The sequence below is a fragment of the Staurois parvus genome, unplaced genomic scaffold (assembly GCF_062004578.1).
Source record: "Staurois parvus isolate SC_StPar_1 unplaced genomic scaffold, SC_StPar_1.0 ptg001333l, whole genome shotgun sequence".
In the NCBI taxonomy this organism is placed as follows: Eukaryota; Metazoa; Chordata; class Amphibia; order Anura; family Ranidae; genus Staurois; species Staurois parvus.
Genome location: NW_028319129.1, coordinates 564022 through 577566, shown reverse-complemented (window position 1 = coordinate 577566; position 13545 = coordinate 564022). Strand labels below are relative to the sequence as shown.

Sequence of the window (13545 nt, the reverse complement as noted above, 5' to 3'; positions counted from 1 at the left end):
TGTTATAATGTTCAGCTAAGAAGACATTTGTTGCTCTCGTTATATTGTGTTAATTTATTAAAACCTTAATTTTGAAAATGCACCATTGTTGCACTTTCTTTAAAGGGTAACTCCACTGTCGTGGGAAAAAAAATTAGCAAATAAAAAACAAATATTATTATTATACAGGATATATATATATATATAATTATTATTATACAGGATAAATATATATAGTGCATACAATTGCGGCTCAAGTCATTTTGTAATTGAATTTTATTAAAAATAACCTTTCCTTTTTAGTCTGTAATTTTCTGTAAAATGCAATGCGATATGGCTACCTGGAGATGTTCTGTACTCAGATGGTGTACAGAACGCCCCTGAAAATGTAATTTCCTGTTTATGTGATTGACTAACTGATTTTCCCAGAAGTCACACTAGGATACAAGTCAGATTTTTGGCATCCCCTGCAACAAAAATGTCATGTTTGGTGAGATACTCCCAAAGGGAAATCAAGGGATGCAGACACTGCCACTTTCCTCATTAGAGCCCTGCAGGTATAGCAGCTGATTGATAATTATAAAACCACTCCCATACAGAGTCACTTTGCACATTAACACAGACAACAAACAACGTTTTTTTCAGAATAACAAAAGGTAGGACTTTGCAACAAAGTTTATTAAAATACTTGCAATATATGTAGCACTACTCCCTTAATGGTTGCTTAGTCATTTTTGGGGGGTTCCCTGTCAATCTGAACCTTTTGTTGAAAGATCAGCCTCTGCTGACACCACCGTGCTTTCGTGACCAAAGAAAATCACAACTGTAAAATGGACTCACACACAAGTCAGGATAAACCAATATGAAGTTTATATTGTAATTAAAAGTAATTTGTTCTAAAAGAACAAAACAACACCAATATATGCAGAAATATAATCACTCTTGGCAATTGTGAACAAAACTAACAACATTCACCATAAAACAACAATAACTGTTAGCAGGCCTGCATATAATCCACTACCTCCAATCTGAGGGGACTGCAAATCCCCAGTGAGCAGAAATAACTATCAAGAAACAGGTAAACTCACTGTGGGTCCTCAGAACTGGATGACAAAGATTAGATGTGAAGGAAAGAGAATTCTCATATGAAATTGAGCACTGTCCCTTTAAAAAACACTTGCCTACTGGGCACGTATACCCCTTCTTGCCCAGGCCAATTTTCAGCTTTGAGCGCTGTCGCACTTTGAATGACAATTGCGCTTTCATGCAATATTGTACCCATATGACATTTTTATCATTGTTTTCACACAAATAGAGCTTTCCTTTGGTGATATTTAGTCACCACTGTGTGTTTTATTTTTTGCATGATAAACAAAAAAAGAGCAAAAAATTTGAAAAAAAAAAAGTTTTTCTTTGTTTCTAAAATGTTGCAAACAGGTAATTTTTCTCCTTCATTGATGTGTACTGATTAGGCTGCATTGATAGGCAGCACTGATGGGCACTGATAGGCAGCACTGATGGGCAATAATGAGGTGGCACGGATAGGCAGTACTGATGAGCACTGATGAGGTGGCATGGATAGGCAGCATGGATGGGCACTGATAGGCGGCACTGATGATGCTGCACTGATATGCAGCAATGATGGGCAATGATAATCGGCACTGATGGGCACTGAAAGGCAGCACTGATGGGCAGCACTAATTGGCACTGACTGGTGGCACTGCTGGGTAGCACTGATGGCGGGCACTTCTGGGCAATGGTGGGTGGCACTGTTGGGTGGCACTGCTGGGCACTGATGGGCACGGGTGGGTGGCACAGCTGGGCACTGATGGGTAGCACTGGTAGGCGGCACTGCTGGGCACTGATCATCAGGGCACTAATGATCAGTGCCCTGATGAGCAGTGCTGATCTGTTCTCTGACAATTGCCGGTTATCGGCAGTACTTTCCTCACGATGTGACATGTGCGGAAAGTTCAGCTGATAACCGGCAACCGTATTTACCCAGTGATATGCTGTGTAATTGGACACAGCTGATCATGTGGTAAAAGGCCGCTGTGATTGGCCTTTTACCACATCACATGATCAGCTGTGTCTGTAGGTGTCACATGCACGTCATGTGACACCCTCCCAGAACTAGACAACCACACTGTAGCCGTCATTCAGCTGCTGACATTTTTTCACAGTGACTGGAACTCCTCTTTAACTCTACATGCCTCCTCTGCTCATCTTTGCACCCACCTTCCTTACCTCTGGACACCCCCTCCTTGCTCATCTGTGCACTCGAACTGTAATTCCTTTTCTGCCTACCTCTGCAACCCCCCCTTCACTTTTCTTACATTTGCAAAACAGGATGATGGTAGGCTCAGTGACCACAGTTGCAGGCAGGACTTTCCAGCATGCCCCTGTTTAGCTCCCCAGGGGGCAGCATTCAGCAAAGGAGATGGTGGCTAGAACCTCAGGTGGGCATAATAAACATTTGAATGCTGCCGCTATTTACATATCCATGCCACATTACCACCACTATTTACATATGAATGCCACATTGCCACCGCTATTTACATATGAATGCAGTTATTTAAGGGTGAATGCTGACATGGTCTGCACATGTGAGTCATCTGTACATGACAAAAGGGCAGAACTGGGCAGCATAAGTGACAGCACTTCACATTGAGATATCTGGACACAGCACGGGACCACGAGAATGTAAACCGAGACAGCTGGCAAGTATGGGCAGCTGTTTTGAGACAAGAGAATGTAAACCGAGACAGATGGCAAGTATGGGCAGATGTTTTGAGACAAGAGAATGTAAACCGAGACAGTTGGCAAGTATGGGCAGCTGTTCTGGGCTCCACAACAATGACTGGGCCCAGGGCAGCTGCCCCTTTTGCCCCTCCTTAAAGATGGCCCTGCCTCACCCAATCAAAGTAGTCCTGAGATCATAGCAGTCTGTCTTTCTTTGCAAACAGGGTCAGTCCACGAACTCTCCAGGTCAGACTCGGTGTCCCGTCTCTTGCTGTCAGATTAACCTACTGGGCAGCGTGGCAGGCCAGGTGGTCAGTAAGCTGTTTCTGTTCTTCCTCTCTCTCCAACCATGGCTCAGCATCTAGTTCAGCACTTTAGCCATTAGCACACTTCCTTCTCCTTCAGCCTCTCCCCACGCTCTCCTGCCCAATTTCTCAGGCTTTGATATTTATATTTCTGAGTCCACACAGTACCCCTCTTGGGAAATATAGTCCTTGACTGCCCTCCTCACCAGCTGAGTCCTGCTGTGCAGCATACAAGTTCCAGAGAGCTGTTCTGTCCTTGTGAGTGAACCTGAATGACAGGCGACCACCACCTAATGTCCATTTTAATGTATTGTAAATAATAACATTTCAGTGGGTTGCACATACATAGATCACTCAGAATGGAATTATTTTTTCTCAACAAAAGTGGGGTTACTCTTTATAGTAAGTTTATTTTCTTTATTTTCTTAATTTATAAACATTTATTTTGCACATAGTATAGAGAAATTCTGTGATGAATGCATGTAATGTGAGCAGTGCAATATGTAGGTGAGGATTTGTGTGGGTGTGGCTTGAGTGTGGGAGCCACATGATCTCCTATTGCCTGGGTGCCCCATGAGTTGTATTAGTCGGCCCTTGGCACCATTCAGTTTAAGGTGCAAAACAAAAAGGTGTTTATTGCTCACACTGAATCTCCACACACTCAAACAGTCTTCACACATAGAGGACCTTGAAGACGACCCGGCCTTCTGTGATGGTAGTTCCTGACTGTAAAGCACTTGTTAGATCAGCTGCCAGCACCTTGGATAGAAGACACCAAACTCCAGTCAAAACCAAGCTGTACATCTGGGCTTCTCCTGGCCCCTTGAGACATCTGGGGATTTTCCATGGCTTCTTGATCCACAGGCTGGGCCCTAAATCCAGTCCCCTGTACAGCCACAAAGTCACCCTCTCAGGCAGCATAGGGAAGAATATTCACCCCCTCAGGAAGAATATTCCAGCAATAGTGTAGGAGGATCTGGGGTTATGTACGTTTATTGGACTCTAGCCAATCCTTTGGAGGCTGACACAGAAGGTGTGGCTCAGGAGAAGATAAATATTTGGGAGGATCTGATCAGGGTCTCTCTCCCCTGGGGCTTCCCCCCTCTGGGAGGAAGCATGTGTGACCTTAAGAAGCTACTGTTACTAGGCCTCAAAGGTGTTATGTGTTATGGACATGAAGAGAAATGCCCGTGGAAGCTCGGCTGGAGAGGTGCAACTACAATCCCAGGTATGGAAGTACTCATTTGAAAATTGTTGTTATTACAAATGTTTGGACATTCTCATGTTTATTTCTTTTGTTTGTATTGGTATGACACAAAAAAATAGAGAAACAAAAAGCCAAATCTGACACATTCCATGCAAAACCCAAAAGATGGACTGGACAAATTTATTGGCACCCTCAATTTAATATTTGGTAGCACACCCTTTGGAAAAAATAACTGAAATCAGTTGCTTCCTGTAACCATCAATGAGTTTCTTACACCTCACTTCTGCAATTTCAGACCACTTCTTTCGCCAACTGCTCCAGATCTCTCAGATTGGAAGGGTACCTTTTCCCAACTGCTGTTTTGAGATCTCTCCACAGGTGCTCTATGAGATTGAGATCTGGACTCATTGCTGGCCAGTTTAGTACTCTCCAGCACTTTGTCTGAAACCATTTCTGGGTGCTTTTCGAAGTGTGCTTTGGGTCATTGTCCTGCTGTAAGATCAATGGCCTCTGATGCAGACCCATACTTCTGACAATGGACCCTACATTGCACCCCAGAATTCTTTGGTAGTCTTCAGATTTCATAATGCCATGCACACGGTCAAGACATCAAGTGCCTGAAGCAACAAAGCAACCCAAAAACATAAGTGAACCTCCACCATGCTTGACTGTAGGGACTGTATTCTTTTCTTTAAAGGCCTCACTGTTTTCTCTGAAAACAGTAGACTGATGGGCTTTACCAAAAAGCTGTGATTTTGTTTTGTCTGTCCACAGCACATTCTCCCAAAGGAGTTTGGCTTCTTATGGTAAGTTTTGGCAAACTCTAATCTGGCTTTTTTATGTTTCTGTGTCAGCAGTGGGGTCCTCCTACCATAGCGTCCCTTTTCATTCAGATAGCGACGTATAGTGCAAGCTGTCACAGTTGTACCCTGTGCCCAAGGTCAGCTTGAATTTGTCTAGAAGTTGATCAGGGTTGATGAGATTCTTTAGCCACCATATGAACAATCCTTTGTTGCAATCTTTGATCAATTTTTCTCTTTCATCCACATCCAGAGAGATTAGCTACAGTACCATGGACTGTAAACATCTTGACAATGTTGCGCACAGTGGACACAGGAACATTAAGATCTCTAGAGATGGACTTGTAATCTTGAGATTGCCCATGCTTTTCTACATTTTTTGTTTTCAAATCCTCAGACAATTCTTTGCTGCTCTTTCTCTTCTCCATGCTTCATGTGGCACACAGAGACACACTACAGACAGGTTGAGTCAAGTTTTCACCATTTTAACTGGTTGTCGGTGTGATGTCTATATTGTCAGCACCTGTTAATTAATACAGGTGAGTTTAGTTATAAATTAGAGGAGCATCACAAACTGGGAAGCAATTAATTTTTTTTACAATTTTGAGAAGATACCAATAGTTTTGTCCAGTCCATTTTTGGAGTTTTGCATGGAATGTTTCAGATTTGGTTTTTTGTTTCTCCACTTTTTTGTGTCATACCAATACAACAAAAGAAATAAACATCAGAATGCCTGAACATTTGTAACTGCAACAATTTTCTGGGTGATGTGGTGCATTTTCTGACAGAAATGCAGGGGTGCCAATATTTTTGGCCATGATTGTATTTACCCAGTACAGCCTCATTTTTTATATTTTACAAAAAAATAGTGTAATTTATTGCATTTGTGTGCCCTAAAATTAACTTTAGTGTATTCATTACTGAAATGTTGCTTTTCCTAGACTGTGTTGCAAAAAAATTTGCAACTACCACTATTTTATTCTCTAGGGTGTCTGCTTTCAGAAAAGATATAATGTTTTGGGGGTTTGCCTGAAATGATTTTTTAAACGTATGCACAAGATGCAAAAATGGTTCTGACAGTGAAAAGGTAGAAATATAAGTAAAGGCAAGGCTCACTCTGGAGGGATTTCCTCTCACTCAGCTATGGGAAAGAAAGTGAAGGGAAATCTCCCTAGTGAAACACATATGGTACAAAAAAACTGACTGGGTTTATAACCTTCTGTTATTCCAGCCAAAATATAAAGAAAAGCATTATTTTAAAGTATAAATAAAGGCAAAATGTTTTTTTAGTTTTGAGTGGCGTGGAGATGGATTAGAACCGCTGTCAGATTTGTATTGCTTTCTGTGCCCCCGTTAGAGAGATCCAACCTCTCAATTTATCCTGTTTACTATTATCAGTGAAATTGAAAAGTAAAAGAATTGAAAGTAAAAGAAAATCATACTGTGTGTGTGTATACAGTCCCATACGATCTATCAGTGACCATGTGTCATGTGCTGGATGGACGACTGGAGGGAGAGCCCAGAGAACGCAACACAGCTCACCTCCTCCTGGCTCTTTCCTCTCCACTTTTTCTAGGAAGTGTAATGTGGATTTTGGGAAGGAGGGGTGGTATTTGCTAGGAGGAATGGGGGAAATATGTGCTAGTAGGGGAGAGAGAGAGAGGGAAAAGAGAGAGAGAAGAAAGAGGGAAAAAAGAGAGAGGGGAGAGAGGAGAGAGAGAAAGGGGGAGAGAGAGAGGGAGGGAAAGAGAGAGGGAAGAGAGAGAAAAAGAGAGGGAGAAGAGAGAGAAAGAGAAGGAAGAGAGAGGGAGAAGAGAGAGGGAAGAGAGAGAGGGAGAAGAGAGGGGGGAGAGGGGAGGAGAGAGGGGGAGAGAGAAGAGAGAGAAAGAGAAGGAAGAGATAGGGAGAAGAGAGAGAAGAAAGAGTGAGAAGAGAAAGAGAGAGAGGAGAGGGAGAGGGAAAGACAGAGAAGAGAGCGGGGAAGAGAGAGTGAGAGAGGGGGGAAGTGATAGAAAGAAAAGAGAGCTAAAGAGGGGAGAGAGAGAGGGAAGAGAGAGTGAGAGGGAAGAGAGAGGGAGAAGGAAGAGAGAGAAAGATAAGTAAGAGAGTTAAAGAGAAGAAAGAGAGAGGGAGAAGGAAGAGAGAGGGAGAAGAGAGAGCGAGAAAGAGATGGAGAAGAGAGAGAGAAGGAGAGGGAGAAGAGAGAGAGGGAATAGAGAGGGAGAAGAAAGAGGGAAGATAGAGGGGGGAAGATAGAGAGAGGGAAAAGAGAGAGAGAGAGAAGAGAGAGGGAAGAAAGAGAGAAAGAGGGAGATGAGAGAGAAGAGAGAGAGAAGAGAGAGGGGAGAAAGAGAGAAAGGGGGAGAGAGAGAGAAGAGGGAGGGAAGAGAGAGTGAGAATAGAGAGTGAGAAGAGAGAAAGAGAAAGAAAGGGAGAAGAGAGAGGGGGAAGAGAGAGAGAGAGGGAACCAAGAGAGAAGAGAGAGAGAAGAGAGTGGGAGAGAGAGAAGAGAGAGGGAAGAGAGAAAGAGAGAGCAAGAGAGAGATAATCATATACACACACTCATTTAACTCTCTTGCTCTCTCATGCAGAAGGTAGTAAAGAGAGAGGGAAACAAGAGAGGGAAGAAGGAGAGAGAAAGAGAGAGGAAACAGAGAAAGAGAGGGAAGAGAAAGCGGAGGAGAGAGAGAAGAGAGAGGGAGAGAGGAGAGAGAAGGAAGAGAGAGAGGGAGGAGAGAGAGAGAGAGGGAAGAGAGAGAAGAGAAAAAGAGAGAGAAAGAGAGAGGGGAGAGAGAAAGAGAAAGGGAAGAGAGAGGGAAGAGAGAGAGAATCATATATATACACACACACACTCATTGAACTCTCGCTCTCTTGTGAAGGGGGGGGGGGGGGCACACAACTTTTGTGTTGCCTAGGGCAGCACAAAACCTAAATACATCAGAAGTGCCACCCACCAGTGCCCAGCAGTTGTGCCCATCAGTGCCCAGGAGTACCACCCATCAGTGCCCAGCAGGGCTGTGACTGCACACACACAGTATGATTACCACCCCCTGCCCACATTTTTCTGCTGCCCGGAGATCAGCAACCCTTGGAGGAGGTGGGAGGTAATCATACTGTGTGTTTGTATACAGTCCCATATGATCTATCAGTGATTGTGTATCATGTGCTGGATGGACGACAGGAGGGAGAGCCTAGAAAACACAACACAGCTCACCTCCTCCTGGCTCTTTCCTCTCCACTTTTTCAAGGAAGTGTAATGTGGATTTTGGAAAGGGGGGTGGTATTTGCTAGATTATTTGCTAGAGAGAGAGGGGGGGGGAGGGAGAGAAAAAGAGAGAGGGAAGAGAGAGGGAGAGAAAAAAAGAGAGGGAAGAGAGAGTGAGAAGAGAGAGTGGAGAGAGGGAAGAGAGGGAGAGAGTGAGAAGAGAGAGAGAGAGTGGAGGGAGAGGGAGAGAGTGAGAAGAGAGAGAGAGTGGAGAGAGGGAAGAGAGAGAGGGGGGAGAGAGAGAGAAGAGAAATAGAAGGAGAAAGAGAGAGAGAGAAAGAGAGAAGGAAGAGAGAAAGAGAGAAAGAGAGAGGGAGGAGAGATAATCACACACATACAGTGGGGATCGAAAGTTTGGGCACCCCAGCTAAAAATTTGTATTAATGTGCATAAAGAAGCCAAGGAAAGATGGAAAAATCTCCAAAAGGCATCAAATTACAGATTAGACATTCTTTTAATATGTCAACAAAAGTTCGATTTTATTTCCATCATTTACACTTTCAAAATAACAGAAAACAAAAAAATGGCGTCTGCAAAAGTTTTGGCACCCTGCAGAATTTATAGCATGCACTGCCCCCTTTGCAAAGCTGAGACCTGCCAGTGTCATGGATTGTTCTCAATCATCGTCTGGGAAGACCAGGTGATGTCAATCTCAAAGGTTTTAAATGCCCAGACTCATCTGACCTTGCCCAAACTTTTGCAGACGCCATTTTTTGTTTTCTGTTATTTTAAAAGTGTAAATGATGGAAATAAAATCGAACTTTTGTTGACATATTATAAGAATGTCTAATCTGTAATTTGATGCCTTTTGGAGATTTTTCCTTCTTTCCTTGGCTTCTTTATGCACATTAATACAAATTTGTAGCTGGGGTGCCCAAACTTTCGATTCTCACTGTATATATATATACACACACACACACACACACTCATTGAACTCTAAAAACACCAGAAGTGCCACCCACCAGTGTCCAACAGTTGTAGCCATTAGTGCCCAGCAGTGCCACCCATCAGTGCCCAGCAGGGCTGTGACTGCACACTCCAAGCCTCGTTGTGAAGCCGAGTTCCAGATTCCAACTTCCGGTTTCCGGCTTCTTCGGCACCGCCATTACAGCGCCGCTGTGGGGACAGGTGCAGGAGAGGTCCACTCTCCTCCACTGAGAGGAGACACCCTCTCCAGCACCACGGGTGCATCAGAAAAAGGGTATTACACAACTCTTGGTCCTGCTGTACAACGAAAACCATTGCAAATTTTGATGTGAAACTGGCTATCTACTATTGTTATTTATTTATGCAATGTTTTTTGGCCATCAAAAGAGGCACTCTTTTCTTAATGCCACACTTCTCTAAAGTCTCTGCTGGAGATAAAAAAAATACAACATGTTTCCAGTAACTATTATTCCATGTTTTTTGGCATCAAAATAAGCACTTTTTCTTATGCTATACTTCTGTAAACTAAACTTACATCTTTTAAAAGAGACTTTAATTACTAAAGTCTCTTTTTAAAGATGCAGGAGATAAACCCAAAAAATACAAAATGTTCACTACATGTTTAAAGCTGTAAAACTTGATATTTTGATTGCACCCTATTGCTATTAAGCTATTGCTGTTATGTTTAAATTGACATAATAAAGCTATGTTATAATTGCAGTTTTTTATATTTTGGACTCTATTCTAAAGAAAAATTTAATTTCATAAGCTTTAAGGGGGCGTGGTTAGGGCAGAGCTGGGGTTGAGGGATGGGCCAGGGGTGGGGTTGGAGGCAGACCTGGGCAAGAAAGGGTGCAGCAACTGATGGAGAGTAAGGTTTGTGCCTGGCTAGTAGGTCTGGACTCGAAATTTTAAGCCCTAACTTTGGACAGCAGCTGCAGATAAAAAATACCAGCTACGAACCGGTACACATAATACTCACAAAAAAATAAGGTGGGGGGATGAGCCAAAAACCTTGGTTCTACAAACACAGGCTGATAGAAGTGTTAGAGTTTAAAGGGGAGTTCTGCCATATCTGGGTGCTGCCACAGGAGTTTGGGCCACGGTTGAAGGAATGACATGGGTATGCCGTTCCTTCACACTACATTCGCAGGTATTGTCACTGGCCCCTGCTCCATAGAATAGCTGCTAAACTGTGAGCTTTAGATGTTCATTTTACCTACGGGGCAGCACAGTGGCTAATGGTTAGCACTTCCACCTGGCAGTACTGGGGTCGTTGGTTCAAATCCCAGCCACGGCAAGTCCTGCCTGGAGTTTGCATGGTCTCCCTGTTCCTGTGTGTGTTTCCCATGGGTACTCCGGTTTCCTCCCACACTCCAAAGACATGCTGGTAGGTTAATTGGATCCTGTCTAAATTGTCCCTTGTATATGAATGTGAGTTAGGGACCTTAGATTGAGGGTTAGGGACTGATGTGAATGTACAATATATATTTGTAAAGCACTGTGTAAAATTGACAGCGCTATATAAGTACATGAAATAAATAAATACAGGTAAGCTTTATTGTACACTTACCTGTATGGAAAAATATACAAAGTTACTTTGCTTCTACTTTAATATTCCACAGTTCTACTTTAATATGCTATAAATACAAAGGGTTTATTTTTCATACAGCAAAAATATAATTTGTAGTGTTTCATCTAATTAACTCTTTCCCAGTTTGTCTACTTGCACTCCACTCATACTTCCAAACTTGTATTTCGCGTTATAAGTTAGCGGTAAACTCCAGTCTACAACAAAATGGCGACTCCGCCGAGCTCTATTGTATCTTACGGACATCTTTATCAGACACTAGTGGTGTGCGTGAGCATTCGAGAACGTAGGGAAATGATGCACATGCGTGCTATGGCTTTAATGTGTCTGCGCCGACTGACTACGCACGGGGATTTGCGCGGTACGCATGCTCAGAGCCCATCTGTAGAGTGTGGGGGTATAGGGGCAGTGTGAAGTGGAGTAGCTGGGATTTGTAGTGCTCCTGTAGGTGCCCAGAAGAACATGGACAGCAACGAAGCCTTCTACGAGCAGCTGCGGCTTCAGGAGCTGTATGGGAACCGTGACCGGGGGGACGGGCAGGATCCGTATACCTTTAAGGACCCCACTGATGGCACTGAGTATGAATGGGACCATGACAAGAAAGCCTGGTTCCCGAAGGTGAGAGCTTCATCCGCCATTGTAGGTCGGTGCACTCCATGTAGGCACACAGCACACTTTAGTCCTTGGTGAGGGACTGCCATGGGGAGCCATTCCTGGAGCTGGGCTGCCACCATCACCCCCTCCGTGGAGAAGAGACAAAAAAAACTAACTTTTTACCATCTGAGTCCTTTTGGGGAGATTTTCCTTCACTTCCTGTCCCCAGGCCACAACAGTGACACAACAACACTTCCTGTTCTGGTGACTACCCAGAATCAGGTTTATTTCAGTCTCAATGATGGTAGTAACCAGGAGAGACAGAAGGGGGATCTCTCTAATGGGGACATTGACAGCAATAAAAACCTGAGAGATGGTGTAATCCCTCTCCTCTCTATCCCAAACTGCAAAAGAAACAGTATTTGACTTCAAGTCATTCTAAAGATATTTGTTTTTTAAAAAACATGTTATACTTTTCTTCTCCATGTAATGGATTTGTACAGATCCTTTTCAGGGGTGCCCTGCTGGCATTCCTAGCTCCTCTTACCTGCCAAGTGCCCCCATAGCTATGGGGGCACTTACATGGGCTCAATCCCGAGCCATGCTGTGTGTGTCCACTGACACACACAGCTCTGCCTCGACCCCCGATGTCTCCTTACTGACTGTGATTGACAGTAGTAGGAGCCAATGGCTCACACTGCTGCTTCTCTGTCCCCTTGCCCTCACTTAAAGCAGAGCTCCACCCAAAAGGGGAAGTTCCACTTTAAAGACTGGTCCCCGGCTCCCCATTAACCACTTGCCTACCGGGCATTTCTACCCCCTTTTAGTATATTTTTCACACAAATAGAGCTTTCTTTTGGTGATATTTATTCGCCATTGGGTGTTTTATTTTTTGCGCTATAAACAAAAAAAAGAGCAAAAAATTTGAAAAAGTTTTTGTTTCTATTATAAATTTTTGGAAACAGGTAATTTTTCTCCTTCACTGATGTGTATTGATGAAGCTGCACTGCTAGGCAGCACTGACTGGCAGCACTGCTGGGTAGCACTGCTGGGCACTGATCATCAGTGCCGATCTGTTCACTGACAATGGCCGGCAGTAAAAGTGCAGCTGATAACCGGCAACTGTATTTACCTGGTGATCTGCTGTGTTATTGGACACAGCTAATCACGTGGTAAAAGGCTGCTGTGATTGGCCTTTTACCACATCACGTTATCAGCTGTGTCCATAGTACACAGTGATCAGGGAGATTGCCAGGTGCGCACCCCTGGGGGTATTCGGGAGGGCATGTTCTGGGAGGACGTCATATGTCTGTGATCAGAAGCAGAAGGTGTTCTCCCTCCCTGTAGTCTTTTGGGACACGTGACAGGTCCCAGAAGATTATGAGGCCATTCAGGAAGCGCAGCGGGCACCTGGCTGAGAAGCCGCAAGCTGTCGCAGCCGGGTGCCCACATTGAAGATGCTGGTGCCTGGAACACCAGATGGTTGGTGAAACGGGCTGCGGGAAGGACACTGCGGGAATGTGGGACAGGTGAGTGGCTGTTTTTTAAAAGTCAGCATTACAGTTTTTGTAGTTGCTGACTTATTTTTTCACAGTGCGACTGGAACTCCGCTTTAAACTAATCCATCCTTCCCCACCACAAATGCATACTTGCTGCTGCCTTCCACTGCCTCCCCTTGTCTTCAGCCTCCGGATACGGCCTTATAGAAATCTGTTGGGCTGTACTGCACAGTTGCAGTTGGAGCCATTTGCTCAAGGAGTCAAGCCCCATAAACTTCTATAAAGCTCTGCTGTGCAGCTGCAGCCAGGACAGGACTTACCACTTCGGCTGTCATCAGTGTCCACAGACTGTGACCATCAGACCTCATTTAATATGCCTCTGTGAAGGGTTGGGATCTGTTTTTTTTCAGAGGAGGGAGGCAAAAAGAATACGTGTACTTTCTATGGCAGTGCACCTATTCTTAAAGGAGAAGTACAGCCAAAGCTCTTTTGGCTGTAATTCTGTGGACCACAGGAGTGCAGTTCGTTCTGCACTCCTGTGACCCGCTTTCAGCTGACTGAAATCTGCTGTCGGTTGATTTCACTCAGCCGGTCCAGGTTGGGGAAATCCACCCCAGAGTCTGGAGCGGCACCTGG

General features: G+C 44.2%; 1 protein-coding gene across 1 annotated transcript in view; it reads left to right on the top strand.

Annotated features, from left to right (window-relative positions):
- The first annotated feature begins 11129 nt into the window (after nucleotides 1-11129).
- HTATSF1 (HIV-1 Tat specific factor 1) overlaps nucleotides 11130-13545 on the top strand; it is a 48257-nt gene continuing 45841 nt past the window's right edge. Inside the window, exon 1 of the mRNA XM_089661406.1 lies at nucleotides 11130-11434. Coding sequence (XP_089517532.1) covers nucleotides 11279-11434 — 156 coding nt within the window. The 5' untranslated portion in view covers nucleotides 11130-11278. The remainder of the gene's footprint in view (nucleotides 11435-13545) is intronic.